At 37.8% G+C, this 19,593-nt stretch overlaps 1 protein-coding gene across 1 annotated transcript; it reads right to left on the reverse strand.

Moving 5' to 3' along the window:
- Nucleotides 1-10,423: 10,423 nt before the first annotated feature.
- nelfb (negative elongation factor complex member B) lies at nucleotides 10,424-19,251 on the reverse strand. The gene is made up of 13 exons (XM_036599026.1): nucleotides 18,988-19,251; nucleotides 18,027-18,187; nucleotides 17,850-17,949; nucleotides 17,503-17,733; nucleotides 15,597-15,782; nucleotides 15,103-15,215; nucleotides 14,890-14,992; nucleotides 14,473-14,568; nucleotides 14,216-14,358; nucleotides 13,081-13,187; nucleotides 12,735-12,876; nucleotides 11,571-11,679; nucleotides 10,424-10,974 (listed from the first exon to the last, which is right to left on the reverse strand). Exons 1-13 carry the CDS (start codon nucleotides 19,087-19,089, stop codon nucleotides 10,816-10,818), a joined length of 1,752 nt encoding a protein of 583 aa, XP_036454919.1. The 5' UTR covers nucleotides 19,090-19,251; the 3' UTR covers nucleotides 10,424-10,815.
- Between the last annotated feature and the right edge of the window lie 342 nt (nucleotides 19,252-19,593).

The following is a 19,593-nucleotide window of genomic DNA, read 5'->3' on the forward strand; positions in this document are numbered from 1 at the left end:
CAATGAATGTAGAAACAAATTCATGGAACCTGATGAGTGAAGTCATAATGCTGAGCAGAATTAAAGCTACATCATCAATCTGTTGTTGTAGTAACAGCTTTTTAACATTCTTACTTTCAGGTTCTTTGTAGAAGGATCAAAGGCCTCGAATGACACCAAATTGATAGCATTGCCAATTAGGGCTACGCATTCTTTTAATTATGTACTATTCACAACTATTCCTAACATCGTGTGCTTGTTTGAAGGTATAATGGCATCTTCAATTGCTAATATCTGAGGCCTGATTTAGTACATTTTTCACATTCAGCATTCTGCAGTCTATGTCCTGTTTGTGGAAGCTGAGCACTCCAGCACCAGCCCCAAAAAGTGGCTCTGGGAAGCCCCTCGACTTGCTGCTGTGTGTTGGAGAAGCATTATTAAAACCAAAGTCTGAGCTGCTATCAAACCAAAGAGGAAGTCAAGCAGTGAATGATGTCAGAAGGAAGCAGGTACCCTAAGTTGGCTAAATATTGTATAATCACTGCAGAAAATGTTGAATGAAGGCCTAGCTTGAATAATTCTTGACCATTAATATCAGTCAGTATGTTCCTATAAGGCTTCAGGTGCAGAAATGGTGTAGCACTTTGGAAAGTAGGTTGTTGTAATATAATGTTATATGTACATTACATGACATCACTGTAAAAAAAACAAACAAACAAAAAAAAAGTGCCTCCATTTTTTCAATGTTTGTTTTTCTACATCTTTGAACACAGCAGCTGCACTTTACATTTTTGTGAGGAAAGAACCAATGGGAATGCACCAAAACTGCTTGGAATAAAATCTCTTTACATTAACTTACATTAAAAGTAAAGAAGGTTGTGGCCTCTCCTGTAGATGCTTGTTTTGTTTTTTTTTTTTTTTTTTGGATGATAGGTAAAAAGAAGGCCATTGAGCCCAAATGTATTAGTGCTAAAAATTGTACAACCGCTGCAATATCAAACATCATTTCAACTCTTTAAAGCTTGTTTGTTTGTTTATTTATTTATTTATGTATTTACACTTTTTCATTACATGAATGTTTCATGATGTATGAACAAATAAAAATGGCTTGTTATGTTGACAGTGTTTCTCCTTTTCCAACAAAGATGGTTCTTCTAGGGTTCTTTGGAAAGATAATGGTTCTATATAAAACCATAAAAAATCAAAGAACTGTTTGCATGCTTAAAGGGTTCTTTGCATGGTAAAATCGTCCTTCAGATTGATGATAAATGTGTTGTATATGGTTCTATATAGCACCGAAAAGGGTTCTTCAGTTGTTACAAGCTTAACAATGTAACAATAGCAGAACCCTTTTTGGTGCTACATAGAACCCTTTTAAAAAAAGTTTCTATATAGAATCATATACACCACATTCTCCATCAATCTGAAGAACCATGGTTCTCTAAAGCACTGAAAAGGGTTCTTCATTTGTTACAAGCTTGACTTTGTAACAATAGCAGAACCCTTTTTGGTCCTATGTAGAACCCTTTTAAAAGAAAGGTTCTTTACAGAATCATACACACCACATTCTCCATAAATCTGAAGAACCATTTCACCGTGCAATGAACTCTTTAAGCATGCAAAAGGTCCTTTGAGTGTTTATGATTCTATATTGAACCAAGGTCTTTATTAAAGAACCCTTAAAGAACCATCTTTTTTAAGAGTATGTAAACCAATTTGTTGGTATGAGGCAATTTCACTTCTCTCACCACAAACTTTTCTTCCATTTCAAAGATGTTCCTGTTGTCTTCCACTGCTAGTCATAGAGAATATGACTCTTTATATTCAACACAGGCGAAACGTTCTGCCGAAGCTGTTCCTGCACTGAAGCCCAAGCTGTACAACAAGAAGATATCGCTAATCTCTACAGCTCAAAGGTATCACTACTGTCGTTATGTCTGATTCTACAAGCTTCATGTTCAAAAATACAAAATTTAGCGGACAGAAAATGATCCACCACCCAAATAATATCTGCTCAGTAGTGGTACTGTGGTGGTCCATTCGATAGACACAGTAAAAGGGAGCTAATAAACTGTGCAACAACAGTGAGTTACAGTCCGTAACTGTAAACCTTACACAAGTATCAGGAACCAAATATAGATTCAGTTTCAGTCAAGCCTAAAACCACAAGATCAGCACACTCTTAAAAAAGGTTCCTGAATGGTTGTTGCTTTGAACTGGTCTCAGAAAATTCTAGTATCACTTTATCATAACAATCATTTCTAAAACATCTTCAGTCACTTCACAATGGACTAATTACAAACTCACGAAGTACTTAGTTATTAATCATTAATTAACATATTAACAATATTTAGTAAGACAAAAATAAACCATTACTTGATTATGGTTTACAAATCGCTCATAGGTTATTTTTACCTCTGTTTGAAAGTGATGTTAGAGTGTCCTCTTCCTGGCTCTGCCCTCTCCTATCTCCTCTCATATAGCCCTGTCTTATCTTTAGTGTTTCCTCCTGTGTTTAGTTTGTTACTCCTCCTTTCCCAGGTGGTTTCTGTTCTTATCTTTGGTAAGTAGTTCTCATGTTGTTGTTGAGGTTGTGTATGGGCTAATATCTCCTATTCTAGTGTGTAGGAGAATTAATTGAAGTTGATGATGGACTGATATCTCCTATTCTGGTGTATGGGAATGTTTATTGAGGTTGTTGATGGACAAATCTTCTATTCCAGTATACAGGAATGTTCATTGAGGTTTGTGGGCTAATATCTCTTATTCTAGTGTATTTGAGCATTTACTGAGGTTGTTTATGGACTGATATCTCCTATTGTAGTGTATTGAAATATTTGTTGAGGTTGTTTATGGGATAATGTCTCCTATTCTAGTGCAGTGTTTCTCAACCTGTGAGCTGTGTAGCACCCTTTAGTGGTCAGCAGGCCTCTACTCAGGGGGAGGCTGCAGTTCATAGTGGGCTGTCATAAAAACAAAAGTGGAAAAAAGATTAACTTAATTATTAACAACATAAGATTCAAATTATAACCAATAGAGATGTACAAATAAAAACATCGCAGTAGCAAGCTGGTTAAACTTCATCAGATTGAAACAACGCAGCCGTGGGTGCGTGATGCAGACAACTAGCTTGCCAGAGATGGAGGTTTCTCAGGGTGCTTTCACACCTTTCTTGTTTGGTGTTCTGTTTTGAAATGTGTGAACACTCCACATGTACTCAAATCTGCAGCAGACAGCTGAATTGTGTTCTGGCAAAACTGTGGGTCTCAGTCCACTTCCAAACAAACCCTGGTTCAGTTCAGTGCTGGTAGGAACACAGTCTCTGAATTCATCAACTGAGCTGGATTTCCTCTTCTTCTAGCAGCACATTGACGCTGTACTGTTAGCATAATCTGCTTGTTTTAATGTTTGACTCTTTACAGACACTCAGTACAGGCTGCTGTTAAAAAACGACAGATGAGTCATAACATAATAAGGAAGAGATGCGTTTGATTTCAATGTATGGATCGTAATGGAACATATTTTAGGCCAAGCATCAGCAACCTGAGTGGTTAAACTCAAACTGATAAACCAATGACAAAGAAACAAATATCTGGTAAGATTGATTATTATTGTTGATTGTGACAGTGCTAATCCAAAAGCCCAGGTGAGTGGAGCTTGGTTAGTGTGGTTTGATTTGGAGATTTGGTAGTGTGACTTCAGATGAGGTGCTAAAACCCTCAAAACTAAAGAGACCAAACTATTCCTCTTTTGAAGAAAGCCAGTGGAGCATTTTCAGTAAAAATATGATGGACTGTAGCTCCAAATCATAGTCCACATCTAACTCGTACATTTCTGTTTTTTTTTTTTTCATTTTTCCCCCTTTTTACTATTACTGTGGCCAATTGTTTTTTTTTGTTTTTTTTTAACATAACTGCAAATTTTGCAAATCTACTGACAACCAGAATGGCTAATCTGGTATTTTTCAGTCCCTGATTCTCAGGTTTTCAGTGTCAGCATTTAAGAAAAGATTGTATTTGAAAAAGTTGATTTTAGTTTTCCAGTGGGCTGCTATGCTTTGCAAGTGGGCCTTGGGGTGGAAAATGGTTGAGAACCCATGTTCTAGTGTATGGGAGAGTTAATTGAGGTTGATGATGAACGTATATCTCCAATTGCAATGTAAAGGAACGTTCACTGAAGTTGTTAATGTACTAATATCCCCTATTCTGGTGTAAAGACATTTGTGAATTGTTTGTATGGGTATGTATAAATATTTATTTATACTGAATTGTCTTGATTTTGGATTAGATAGTTTAGATATAACTTCCACATAATTTATAAAGCATGACTAATAATAATCATTGCTCTTTGTTAATGTTTATCAAACCATTTGGAGGCCTAAAGACTGTAAACGGTTGCTTTATAAATGATTACATTCCTGGTCAGTACATGATTTGTTAATTGTGAAGTTTCATTGTGAAGAAAGAACTTATATGTCTGTTATAAAGCAATGCGAATAGATGAATTATTGATGAATAACTTTAAATACCTGATTAGATCATGATAATTATGAAGTAAGCACAGATAGCAAAAGGTTACCGAAAGTCTTTTAATTTAACAACCCTCAGATTATATGTAGGTTCTTTCAATTTTAAAAAGGTTCTTCACACTCTCAGTGGTAAGTGGGTATTTAAAGAACCATCCACTGAAAGGTTCTTTAATGGAACCAAAAGTGGTTCTTCTATGGCATCTCTCCAAAGAGATCTACTGGACTTTTCTAACTTGCAGAACAGGAGATGAACACATGGAGAAGCAGCGGAGGAGCAAAGCTTCAAAGCAGGATGTAAACACAGCCAGGAGCTCTGGTGTGTCCCGGGACTCCAGGCGATTCAGTGCTCTATCCAGAGTGAGGAACTTTCCTTGGCAAAATTTGTTCATGCAACTTAATGTAATGGAAAACCTTTAAAAAGCACCACGACAAACTAGGAAACAAAACATGAATAAAATAATGAGATAACCATAAACGGTTGATAGAATATGTAGTCGCCTTCCTAACAAAACAAAATGGTAACTGTATAGCTGATGGACAAAAAGATTCTTTAATTAATGTAGTGAGATTTATTTACATGCATTTTTTTAAAACCATTTCAGTAGGTCCATTCATCATGAAATGTTCACGCAATGTGAAGCGGAGCTACTTTTTCAAATGGTGTAAAAAAATAGTATCCTCCAAAAAACAGAGTTGCAAGGTTTTGATATAACAAGATGATGTAAAACAGCCAAACAAGCCAAATGTGGGCAGATTATATACTGTATTTGCTGCTGATTTAATAACAAACACTTGGCTGCATTAAAAAAAACAATGTACAATTGAAGACAGACAGCAGAAGTGCATCCAAGTGAGCATATGGAACTAAACCATGAATTGTTTCGTTGTTCAGGGTGCAAACACATCCCAGGCCAGCAGAGAGAGTGTAGAACCTAGACTGCAGAGAAGCAAACACATCATTCTTCCCAGGAACAGGACAAAAGGGTATTAGCTCTGTTTGTTTGTTTATTCTGTTTGGGCTTTTTAAGAGAAATACAAAGGTAGAGAAACCATAAAGCAGCAAAAGCCATCAAACTCAATAAACCAAAAATAAAGACACAAATAGAATCTCTCTTCAAAGTTCATTTCCACATCTCAGTACTGTTACTGATATCTATCTTTCACCACAGCGCAGTAACAGGTCTGCAGCATGATGATTAGAACATTTTCAGTGCTACGCTAAGGAGAAGTAATGAGCAGAGACAAAACCCCAAGCAATAATCTCTTACATTCAGATGAAAAAGTAGGTCAGTCTGAACATTTCATAACATAACTGCTGGATGTGTTGATTTCTGTACTCTTTAGTAACCTGAAGCCTCTGAGACCAGTTATCCAACAAGGACCAAGCATTTCTCAGTGTGCCGGCCTCATGTCAGGTAAGCCATTCAAGCCATTCAAAGATTTTACAATGATTATCAAATAGAGCTAAAAAGAGTTCTTTGGAGCCACCGAAGAACCATTTTCGGGTCCCCTAAATAACCTTCCGGTGGATGTTTTTTTTTTTTTCTAGAACCATACCTTCAAACCAAGAACCATTTAGAAACCTTTATTTTCAAAGCTGCAAGGCTCCTATCAAGTTCTTACATTCAGACCAGAGCAACATCACAACACTAACATACCACTACTGTGTTGGTATAAATAAAGTGCTGAGAACAGACCACCGCCCAAATAATATCTGGTCAGTGGTGGTCCTGTGGTGGTGCCTTTCCATTAATAGACAACATAGGAGGTGGCTGATTAATTACGCAGCAACAAATAGACCACAGTCAATAACTGCAAACCTACAAAGTCAAGATATCAGATACCTGTAATAAAATGGCTAATGAGCATTCAGTACTGTATAAACATCAGAGACCACCCTGCTTTTATGTGATTTCCAGTCAGAATTGCTAAGTTATTCATTTTTCAGCATCAGAAAAAAAGAAGTAAAAGACATAGACCCAAGAAAAATCACACAAAAGCCTCAGTAACTAAATATAACTTTAACCTGTGGCTTTATTACAGTTTCCATTCTTTTCAGGAGACCCACTTTCAGTTTTCAAAAGAAGTGTGCAGGGATATTTTCCTACACTTTCAAAGTTCAGTCTTAGAAGTTGGTTGCATTTTCTCACAAACCAACTTTGGTGGTCTACCAGGAAGTGCACAGTTGTTAGGGGTCTGTTTTTTATACATATATTTTCATATTATTTTAACTCCAGTGTTTTTTTTTACTTATTCTTCTTTATACTTCCCTTCCTAAGTGGATTATCTTATAGCTGATAAAATTGATAACTCAGTCATTTTGGCTGTAAAATCAATAAATGAGGGTTGTCTCTGACTTTTGCGCAGTATTGTAGGTACAAGGTAGGCAACTCAGTGTATACTCCATACTGTATGTGGTCTATTATCAGAGCGACACAGAGGTGTGGAGGTCAGAGGACAGCAGGAAAAGAGTAGGGCTCCTGTGTTCAGTCGCTTCTATGAGGTTCTACTTCAGGAACCCCACTGGAGGTCTTTGAAAAATCAACACAGACACAGGTGAGAGCTGTGCTACACATTAAAGAGCCCATGTTCTACATTTTTCTTGCATTTTATTTGTTTCCCCCTCTAAGGTCCAGCTATGACGTCTAACTTTAACATGAATGGGCAGGCTCCTTGGCAGATATATGCTAATTGGCCGGTATATGTAAATGCACTGTTTTTGTGACATCACAAAAACAAATTGGGCTGTTTTTTTTTCCTGAATTTTCACTTATTTACTGTCACGATGCTTACACACTACATCAATCTCAACAAGGAAACACAAGGTAAAGTAAGTTTTCCATATGGGCCCTTTGAAGGAAATGTATCAATCACATTCATTTGGAAGGTCATGTGATCACTATGAAGTCTGCAGGAAGACTCATAAGCATGTTTTGGGTGCAGTGCAGGACTGGATGATGAATGAATCATACAAACAGTTGTAGGCAATTTAAGCAAGTTCATTAATAGAATTCAAATACAGTCTCCTCTACATGTACAACAACATATACAGCTTTACAAGGACTATCCAGTGTAATTCCCTTAATTAAAGTGTGTTTCCACATCCGTGGCTGCTCACATGCATCTCGGTTTCTAATGTTGCTTTTCACATTCCCATACATGTTTTCAATTCCTATTTGCACTGCTAGGACAGTACCTACGTAAAGTACCTACCTCACACAGGGGAAACACCCTTTGGTTAAATATTAAACCAGTACAGTTACTCTATTAGGGTGAGCCTTCATGTTTACAAGACAATACAGGTGAAATGTCGATTGGTCAAATACAACAGGCTACCTAAAGGAAAATGTGATTTTAATGTCCTGCTTTGAATTTAAATTGCTAAACGAAAATCAAGACTGAACCATTCACATAAACATTCGATAATAAAGAAAAGACCTATTTGCTTAGGTCTTTTCTGCTGCTCACATATTTCTCCTGAGAAAAAGAGCTGTAATTTCATGTGCCTCCTCTTGAGTTTCACTAGAGATCTCAGTAGTCACGCATTGTGCTCAGATTGGCCTAGATAACAAGTCATGTTTATCCACAACTAAACTCTCATCTCTCCTTCATCTCTCCTGCTTCTCATGTCTCCTCTTTGTCCAAAGCTACTTCTTTAAAGGAATTTTAAGGGAATCATTTTAAATTTACAGTAAATTACTGGCTGCTAGTTGCATTGTTCACAGAAATTTACTGTACTACATTAACAGCAAATGACAGTGAAATAACAACTCTATACTGTGATTTCATAATCACTTGGACTACAAGATTACTGTGAAGCTGTATGATAAGCTGTATTATATAAGCTGTATTCTGTTCTACTCTTATTTTCTGTGTAGCATTAATGTTTAAAAGTCTTTAATGTTTTTATTAAAATTTTATTCAACTGTCAACCTCATAGTAAATTGCTTTGTTATTGCAGAAAAGTTGATTTCACAATAAAATGATGAATACAGTTTTTCTTCCTGTGCAAAAGCTGTGTTAAGTATTGTGCAATCTTGCAGACAGTTTTTAAACGCTGCATCCACGTACTGTCTACTCTATCAGACGCTCCTACATTGTTGGTCCACTTTGTAGATGTAAGGTTAGAGATTATAACTCATCTGTTGCAACATATGTTGTGTTAGTCATCCGCAAGACCTTCATAAGTGGGCAGTTTCTGGACATAGGACACTGTTGACTGGATATTTTTGGTTTGTGGAATATTCTCAGTCCAGCATTGACTGAGTGGTGGCCTTATCATTGATAAACAGGGTAAAGGGGGGCTTGCAAATTCTGCAGAGAAACTGACAGACTACAGTCTGTAATTGTAGAACTACGAAGTGTTCCTATGTGGTAAGTGGAATGGATAAAATGGACATGTATAGATATACAGCTTGGCCAATGAGGGTAATATGACAATAACACATGATAAATTACATCACATTATGTCATAAGATGTTTTTCTGAACATATTCTGTAAATCATCGGTACTTAAAGAATACTGACCAAATGTAAAGAGCATAATTAGGCCTGTGAAACATTGAATAAAAATCAATGTCCCCAGTTTGTGATAGAGGCACTACTGTCTTTTTTTGTCCCATCCAATTTACAACTTCTATAAAACTAAATATTCTGAAGCATAATGTGTATCAACGTGAATACATTCAAGCAAAACACTTTCATAATACTTTATAAGTAAATCCACTGAACTGCTTTTAAATATTTTTGCAATGCGAGTTCAACTCTTAAAAATGTAAAAGACTTTATGGGCACAAAAATCAACCACTGTGTTAAAAACAGACCTTGACTGTAATCTGGATTATGCTCCTCCTTTTTAGAACCCTCCAACCACTGTGTGAACAAAGCAAAGTCTATAGGATGAAAGAGACACTGGATGCAAGATGTTCAGGGTTTTCCCTGTGGATGCCTGATCGTACATCAGAGCATTTGCACATGCAGCTGCATGGCCTTAGAGTGGACAGGGCAGGCCAGGGGGAGGACACAGCCTACAGCCTAGAGCAAACCCCTAATACTGACACTACTAGCGGAAGAGATGATGGTGATGTAGAGGACGCAGATGAAGCCTCTAAATGGGTCAGACCAAATGCTCCCGTTTGCAGCTCCAGGTGGGACCCATCCCGGTTCACGGTGACTTTCACTTCCAAACACCCCTAGTAAAGCCCACAGCTCCTGTTATTAGGAGTAAAACCAGATAACATGACAGGTAATCAATAAACAATTCTGCTGAATAGATTGTGGGTGATTATATCTAGTAGTATCTAGAAGACATGCTAAAATTTTACAATTTTCATGTTTGAAGTCTTAATTTTAAGCCCCGCAACATATCCAGATGTATGGTCGTGGTCATTAAATGTAGCAAAAATAAAGATTTAAATTTTTGCATAAAAAAATTATTTTATATATATATATATATATATATATATATATATATATATATATATATATATATATATATATATAAAATAATCAACTGTCTCAATATTCTTCTATAGATCTTTGAGTAAAACTGAGTAACACTGATAAAAACACACTCATTACAGTACAATGTTCTCAAACTTAACCCGCATTAAAAAAACAAAGGGCAGGACTTAGAGTGAGATTATTTTGCTGAGTCACAATGGCCTCACCATTGTTGGTGTCTCTCTCCCGCAATATCCCACTCATTATTCCACATTACTGCAATATTCATAATTTTATTATCACAGCCATTTAATCTAAATGCAGTAATGGGAATATGCATTATGGAGGTCCTTACAGTAATATATTAGCCTTTGAAATCAACAGGCATAATAGGCAATTTCTGTGTGAATTGTGTTCTGTCAACACATCTGTGCTGTTCTTAATCAAGGTTACCAAAAAACAAGAGGCAAACAGCATTTTCTAAATAAATTTATTTACAACTGGGCTGGCTACCAACACAGGTCCGCATCTACATCATACACAGTCAGTCACAATAACAGTGCTGTACATAAAAAAGTATCTTTTTTGAATCGTTACAACAATTAAACGAGACCACACTGTAATAAAATACTCATTCATACAAAAAACCACTGGCTCTCAAAAATTGCCATTTTGAAGCAGGAAAAAAGCTTTTGAAATGACCTCTTGATAATACAGGAATAAAGAAACTCCAACAAACTGGTTGGAATGGTGTGGCTTAAACAGATGCTACGGAGCACTGTTTCTTGATCAGTCTCTACGTTACTGTAGTCGATATCTCTAACATATTTCTGCTTGGAAGCCTGCTGAATGTCTGTGGGGTCTCCTCAGAGAGGAGTGGTGGGTGTGGAGGCCGTGGTGGGGACTGTAACAGGGTGAAGGCCTAGGTCCAGGCCGGGAGCTTCCTCGGGCTGAGGTGGACTCCGCTTGGATGCCTCCAGCTTCTCTGACAGCTGCGTGTACAGCTCCTTCACCTGCTCACTGCTCTGTGGACACAAATAGAGCAGAATTAATGTCATCATGTGCAGAAAACTATATATATTATATAATGTCACTGTTTCTCCAGGCATGCTCAGTTTTCTTCTTTGTGTCAATGTAGGTTATAAAAATTGCTATGCAAATAAATTTGAAATGAACATTCTGGGGAGGAGGTGACACCTACTGGCTTCTGACTTACATACAGCCATACGGTCATCTCACTATCCAACATTTTCAGTTAACTGTTGATGGCAATGTTTTATTCATCTTCTTCATTTGATTTACACTATTTTTTTACTTTCACTTGTTACTGGCACATTATCTTGTTATTAATAACAACAAAAAGAATAGACCATAAGCATATGTCAGACACAAATACTACATTCTTAAAACTAATGCAATACAATGAATACAAATAACAATTGAAAACATTACTTACAGTACCATGTAACACATGACATCCTTCACACTTTTACCAAATAAGCCATTAAAAAGGAGCTCATTACTTACAAGGCAGGACATGAGTTGTAGTATAAACTCAGGGTAAAATAGTTGTACTGCATACTAGTTGTTTGCGTTGCTAATTCATTTGCAGTTTACTTACCTGCTTGGGTGGGTCAAGGGTTTTCATCAGGGTTTCCATAGAGGACTGGTTCACCTTCTGGTGGAGATGGTTCAGTAAACGCAGAGTGTGCCTGTGTACATTCTCTTTGCTGGCAAAAAGCATGACACAGGTATTAATTAAGGGGGCAGTTCACACTGTTCACATTTTTGAAAACATAAGACACCCTTTTATATTATTTTCAGTGAGAGATGGGTTTTGTGTGGTCACTTTGCATTTGAGAAATCAGATTAATGGGAAGGTAGGTCTTCACTGAGAGTACTGGAGGAAGGATTAGTGGTTGCAGTCCCTGAGAACCATACTGTATAACTGTATAGTTTTGTGTTTGGATTGAAATCATAAAATAAACAAAAAGCTTCTTTTATTTAGTTTAGCAGGGTCTGCTAGCTGCACCATGTTTAATAGTTAAACATTCTGCCTGTACAAATCAAAAACAATATCTTGCTAGTACAGTAAGGTTACAGTACAGCTCAGCAAGAGGGAGACATGCATCCAGAAGAAGCATTAAAAATGTTTCAGAAAAACTCAGAGAGTGCACTGACAAGCTATGATTCAAAATCTAATTAAAATCAAGGTTTTAAATAATTTTAAACAGTTTATCCCCTGAATGGGTACATAATTTGAGAAATGCAATGTCCTTAAAAAGATAATGTAGTGCCATTAAGTCCACAGTATAATGTAGTGAAGGGTCTGATCGATATGAACATTTTTGACCAATACAGATTTTAAGGGGCTGAGAATTCCAATAGTCAGTATTACTGACTGATGTAGTTTTATATTTTATAACACTGATTATATATTGGAGTGTATACACTGACTGACATGGTGGCTCGTTGGCTGGTATGTGGGTCAGACCGTAGCGTAGTGCCTTATCTTAAAGAGATATTAATCTTTGTGTTCTTTCTAAATCATTCCACCTATTTTGTTCATCTACAATTCAGCTAAGTTTTATTCCAGAAAACAACTGAAGTGTTGATTGTACTGCCATGTAGTAGATTCTGACACATCTTACATCTGGAGGCTGTATTCACAGTGGCAGAGCTGAGTCACCACTGCATATTAAGTTCTTTGGCTAGAAAACTCTAGAGAACAACTCCACAAGCATAATGACTCACCAAGTCATTCACGATCGATGGTAATACTGACCTAGAGAATGAGGTGAGAAGGAAGGTGTCAAAGACAGCTGTGCAGAACTCCTCTGTGCCAAACTCATCAGAGAGAAGGGTCAGATGGCCTGTCAGGAGATGGAGGAAAATGTCTCCAAATGCCATGTCATTGTAGGTCTCCACTGCAAAAGATGTACACTGACATCAAACACACAGCCACCAGGGGGCAACAGCGACATTAATAATAGCTAAGGAGACACTGCATTCCCTGGTGATGGTTGAAGCTTTACACTCTTTCTCACACTGGCTGAGGCAAAAGAGAGAACATGCCCTCTTTCTAAGACACACATAATAACACTGTATTCACATTACAATGAATGGATTACCCAGAGCAGGCAGCAGTCTCTGCAAGGCATTCTTATTCCTCTGCTTAGCGATGTGAAGTACATAATAAAGCCCCATCTCACATGCTACTCTGTTGTCCTGCAGATATCTAGGGAGGAAAAGACAATCAAAAACTGACTTGAATACATTAAATAAAAATAGACTTCATCAGACTGGGCAGCAGCACCACTGTACATGGTAATGGTGCTGGGCAGGATGTATAGTACTGGGCAAAAGTAAGAGACCACCCTTAATTTATTTATTTAATTATCTTTTCAAGACAAGCAGAAAGTCAAAAGACTATAAGTCAGAGTTTCCAAAACTAGAGTTCAAAAAAAAGTATTAAAAGACACAAGAAAATGGGACTTCTTACAAACAAGATCTGGGAGGCCACCAACTGTCACCATCACATAAACAGTGCTTCAAGTTTTCATCTTTGACAGACAGGAGAAAAAGCTCCACTCTTGCTTCAGATCTAAAAAAATCCATTGTTTCTGTCCATCTTTCCACTGTGAAAATACAACTCAACGGTATGAGTCTAAATGGATGTATTGCTGTCAAGAAGCTTTTACTCAGAAAGAGAAATAAACAAAAAAAGAAGAACACTGGCAAATCAAGCACAGAAGCTGCTGGTGTTATCAGAACAATGGACTGTTCACCCCAGAGTCCAGACCTGAATATATTTGGGATTACCTGGATTGTGAGAAGCAGAAAATGCAGCCATCCTCTAAGACTAAACTTTGTAGGTGTAAAAATATCCCTGCAGATTTCTTTGAAAAACTGAAAGCAAGTCTCCCCAAAAGAATGGAAAGTGTAATAAAGTCAATACGTGGACAAAGTAAATGCTGAACATTTTGATAGTATATTTAATTGTTATATGGCTTCTGTGTAGTTTCCTGTTAAATATATGTTTTCTGCTGTTTTCTGATATTGAAAAATGAGTAACTTGTACTCCATGGCTGTTTTAACTGGAAATTAAATTGAAGGGTGGCCTCTCACTTTATTGTACAGTACTGTAATACTGAGCTGGGTGTTTATACCTGATAAATGGATCAGACTCACTGTGCATACTTCAAGGTACTTCAAGGTGTTCGGCTGAGTGTTGGTACCTTGCAAACATGTCAGATAATAGGTTACCTGGTAAAAGTCTCAGGCAGGGTGGTGGGGTATGTCACAGAGCTCTTTTCTTCACTAGGGAGTTTCTGTTCGACAGTATATGTATAGTCATCCACCACTATCGACATCATGGCTGGCAGGAAACGAGTAACAACTTCCAATTCCTAATGGCACCAGAAAACAAATCGGTAATTTGTTTGCTCAGGAAAATTAAATGTGTTCAGACTCATTTTAATCATAGAGGATATAATGTAGTCCATCGCAAGTACTGATCTTACCAGTCGCGGCTCTTTGAAAACCTGGCTGTCAATCATATCCCAAGCTCCCTGGCCAAGAGAGAGCATCCTGAGGAGCAGGAGCAGGTCTGGACTGTCCTGTTCAAACATAGAATACTGAACTTAGACAATGCCAATTTACTAATACTATTACCATTGTCATAACATTTTGTCTTGGTGCTAGTTTACTGTTGCTCATTTTTTGTCGATAATGCCATGTTTGTTATAACCACGTAATAAAAACAAAACAATATTTAATATACCTTTAGTGAAAAACATGCACTGTACTAGGATTGGTTTTGCCTTACAGTGCTGATCTAGGATCAGTTTTGGCTTCCCTATCCTGACTACAACTATACACTATATGCGAACAGTCATACATTCTCCTTTATGATGCTTGTTACACTCCGGAGCTCTTACTCTAGGCAAGGCATCCTGGCTGAGCAACTCCTGCAGGTTTCTCACTGTGCTCAGGACCAGTGTGTTACTGGCAAATGGGTCACACAGGATCATGGAGAGGTCCCTGAGAGAAAAAGATGCAAGAACGGCATGACCACAGAGCAGCAACAAAGCTACTTGGTCCAATAACAAACAGCTTTGCCTCTCATTCATCCATGTGTTGATTTGTCATACCCAAGAACTTGCTCTTGTCCTTTTTTCACACCGTCCAAGAAGCCCTGCAGCTCCCTGGCCCGTTTGGCATCCACAAACTTCTCCCTGATGCAGGCATCCAAGCACCAGGTGAACTGAAAGAAGAAAGAGATTAAAAAAGTAGGGCTGGGCAATTTGACAATATTGTTAATGTGATAAATTAGCTTTTCTGAGCATATCGTGGATACCATCAGTCTTTTAAAAAAGCACCTCCCCACTGCATGTTTCATTACAAAAAAAGGATACTTCCTGAAGCATCGTTATATTACATTTGTGCCATATCGCCCACCTCCACCAGAAAACTAAAGTGGCATTGACAAAGTAAAAAAGTGCTGCACTTCTACATTTCCAGCAGACATCAAAATTGCACCGACTTACAGGAACGTTTGCATGCAGGGAGATTTAACAGAACCTAGGTTAATGGCTCTAGGCTAGTGGTTTGAGACAGCCTATGTGAGATGACAGTGGTTTCTCACCTTGTGGCAGGGGTCAACAGAACAGATCTCGCTGATATCCAGGTCATGAAGGGACATTAGAAGTTCAGCACGTAGAGTGCAGTAGTGCACGTTTCGTGTGCGCAGAAACAGCGTCCTCAGGAACTGCAGCACCATGTCATACAGCTTCACATTCTTCCCAATCATCTGAGTGAGCTTTTGCACCACCTGATATCAGAAGTATAAAGTACGCATTAATTTTTTTGGCCAAAATAAAATTATCTGACTATTATCAAAAGTATAAATAAAAAAGTGCATTGTTTTTGTCTATATTCCATCACTGTGTACACTAGGTCCTCCAGTCACATTTGTGTATTTAGTGTGTTTTAATAATAATGACATATTACCACTACAGTAATACCTTATACTTCGAGCAAAATACTCATATCATAAAATTTAAGACTGAACTGTTTCCTAAAGAGAGAAAGTGTTCAGTGTGATGCTCACTCTACTACTTAAGAAGCATCTTTGTGCAAATGGCCAATATCCCACATGTGTCTTGTATTTTTTTTCCCCTCTATCCTAATTTTTAATGTTTGTTTAGTTTTCTGTGCTAAAAATTCATAATTCATTTTTACATTGCCATTTTCCAACCTCTCTTAACAGGCTTTACAGGATTTGTTAATGTGCCTTTAAAGGGCCCATATTACAGAAACACGTCCTCACTTTTCTGAAATAAAACAGCTTGGTGTAGTATGTAAACACTGTTAAAGTTTCAAAATGTACCGTATATGTATATATGTATGTATGTACATATATATATATATATATATATGTGTGTGTGTGGAAACAAAGCCACAAAACAGTCCAATTGTTTTTGATATGTCATGGAAAAAGCAATTCATTTCATGGTGTAGGACCAGCATATTTATTTCATATGTTGCAGCGATATGAGCCGAGCAGAACTCTCAGATCATTAAGAACTAGTCAGTTAATCCTGCCGAAGGTGAAGAACAGACATGGAGAAGCAGCGTTTAGCTACAAGGCTGCTCTTAAATGGAACCAGTTGACAAAGAGCATTAAAAGAGGCTCCCGGGCTCAAAATGTTCCTATTTGAGCAGCTTTCAACTCAGTTTAAATCTCTGTTAGCATTTCTAGCCCCTTTTCCTCTGTAACAGCACTTTTTCTTTTCCTTACCTAACTTTTAATTTTTTATTTAATTTTCTAACTATCCTAATTTAATTTCTAATTTGATCTTTAATTTAATGATTTTCTCTTTTAAATTTATTGCTTTAATTATGTTTTTCTATTCACATTTACTTTACTTTTTTAAACAACTCTATTATCTGACTCTGTATTTTCTCATTTGTAAAGCACTTTGAATGACAGCGGTGTATGAAAGTCGCTATACAAATAAACTTGCCTTGACTTGCCTTAAAGTTATAAGCAGTTTTAACGAAGTCTGCTTTTTGAAGGAGGCACAATACAGGACCGCCAAACTGAACAGATGCCAATTACATATATTAGTCTTAAAGGCACAGTCACAAAAACAACCAAGCAAGAAAAATTATGATTTGGGCCCTTTAAGACTGATATATGTCAATTACTTCTGTTCTGTGCCTTATTCAAAAGCTATTGGGCTGAAACATCCCTTATTACTTCAGCCTTAATGGGTGGGGCTACGCTGTTGTAAGTTGCACAGACAATACATGTGACTGTGTTGGTTCTCGTGACATCACAAAAACAATGAATTCAAAATGAGCTGTTTATACAGAATAGTTTCCTTATATGGTCCGTATGGACTGGGGAGAGAATGGTACATTTTGAAACTTTAAAAAAATTTAACATGATATGGCCCACCATACGACATCACTCATAAAATCATGTAAGTGTTTTTGGAGAAAGTATAAACTACCACAGATCAAGTTTTAAGTATGACTGCTCTCACCTCTCCCTGTCGGCGGGTTTTTGGTGAAGGACTGAAAAAGTTGTGCAGGATGGAGAGATCACTGCTGAAGAGTGCAGCCTCCTTTTCCACAATGTACTGCTTGAGCAAAGGAGACACTTCATCCCCAAACAGAGCTTGGTTATCCTGCCAAATCTGCCTTTTCACCTCCACTGCACAAACTTTATACAGCTCCTTATCAGCCATCACCTGCTTCAGCTTCTTCTCTGGCACCTGCATGAAGAGAAGAACAAAAAAAAAGAGCGGAAATCAAATTAATGCATAAGCTAGTCATGCAGCTATTAACATGGATACATAGATAGATACATATAATGGCACCAATCTCATACCTTTGGTAAGTGTTTCATAACTTGCATTACGACAGGCTGTATGGAGGGCATCTTGACCAGTGGGAAGCTCTTCTCAAGAAGCTCTTCCAGCTTAGTGTATCTATGTTGGAATTAATATATTAGCCATTTGTTAAGAGTGGAGAAACAAGCAGGTATTCCAATGTCTCTCACTCTTACCTGTCCTCATCCTTGCCTTCTGCAATGAAAGCAACTCGCTCCATCAGCTTCTCCCGAAGCTCGTCAAACACCGACTGGTGGAACTCTAGGCGAGGTGTACCGTGAAGATCCAAAAAAGGCAATGCAGACTGCAAGGTTGGCAACAATATGCCATTCTCCATCTACACACAATAAGGTAGTGCTGTAATAAACTTATAATAGACACTCACACACCACATACAGTTCCTATATATTATGGATCTCATTACGCAAGAAACTTGGACATTTTCGTTTACCAAAAAATAACTGATGCAATTTAAGCAACTTGATCTGTGGGTCCGGTAAACAGCTGTGGGCATTTTTACTACTGAGACTTAACATCCTGAAGCACCCACGTGAATGTTCCTCACTTTTTGACATAGTATGTAAACACTGGAACACTGTTGTGAAGATTTGATTGCAATCAGACAGGTGCTGGTGTTGGAGGATTAATTCTGGATCACTCTAACTCATCCCAAAGTTATTGGATGGAGCTCCATCACTCCAGATAACACAGTTCCACTGCTCCACAGTTCAATCCTGGGGGCTTTATAGCCCTCTAATTGATAGCATGGTGACCTTTTATTGCTCCAGAGAGCAGAGCTTTTCTATAGAGATTGTACAAACTGTATGTGTGTGGAGTTGAACTTCTGTGTCAGAAATAGGTGCCCCTTAAAGCAGCTGAATTCACTAGCTAATTAGAAGAGGTGTCTGAATATTTTTGGATATTGGAGGCATTTAAGGTGGAACAAGGGAAAATACGAACAAGAAGCTTAACGTTACTTCAGCTTCGTTGCAAAAAGCACCACAAAGACTTGATAAGACTGCTGACTCACTGTCTGAGCGCAAAGCAGAACTTTCAGACCCAAAACACCGATCTTTTCAGCGCATACTGTGATTTTTTAAACATCTTTCTATTGTTAACGCTAACTTAGTCAGCTACCTGAAACTGGTCGATGGCTTTCAGCGGCTCAGTGCAGTTAGTCAGGGTCTCCTTCAGATCCTCGCCGTTGGAAATCCCCAACTCCGGCAAGCCTGCAAACATTTTTGCGACGCTGTATGTAACAACAGCGTCCAAGCAAAACGTTGTAATGCGTATAATCAACAATTATAATCTTATTTTTGTTTTTATTCCGAGTGGTCAGCATTCGCGCACTTCCCGGACGCGCACCTAAATCGGCCGTGTTGCACTGCTGGCGCGGTGAAAAATGGTTCCTCCTTGAAAAACGATCCTAGGCTTGTGGAGACTTCACACCCGCGGCTGGAAAAAGTCACGAAAACACTGTTTTCAAAACTCTCGCATAATTCAGTCGATGAGACGTAAACTAGGTCATTCAGAGTGGAGAAATTTATCCACTTAGATTTATTTACAGCACTGGTGACAGGAAGCAGGGGACGCTAATTACGACATAAACATTGGCTTTTTATTTACTGTCCAAAGCAACCTGTCAGACTACACGTCTTCTGAATTTTTATATGTAAAAACATATACCTATACATATAACATAAACATGTATCTCTACACATTAATGGATTCGAGGCCAAATTC

The sequence above is a fragment of the Colossoma macropomum genome, unplaced genomic scaffold (assembly GCF_904425465.1).
Source record: "Colossoma macropomum unplaced genomic scaffold, Colossoma_macropomum, whole genome shotgun sequence".
NCBI classification, from domain to species: Eukaryota; Metazoa; Chordata; class Actinopteri; order Characiformes; family Serrasalmidae; genus Colossoma; species Colossoma macropomum.

Bases quoted from the DNA above. Each gene is read 5' to 3' on its own strand.
- nelfb (XM_036599026.1), bottom strand. From the start codon at position 19,089: ATGTTTGCAGGCTTGCCGGAGTTGGGGATTTCCAACGGCGAGGATCTG. The intron at 14,993-15,102 runs GTATGACAAATC...TTTTTCTCTCAG, and splicing joins GGACAAGAGCAAGTTCTTGG to GGACCTCTCCATGATCCTGT. The intron at 13,188-14,215 runs GTAACCTATTAT...TTTCCTCCCTAG, and splicing joins CTGCCTGAGACTTTTACCAG to ATATCTGCAGGACAACAGAG.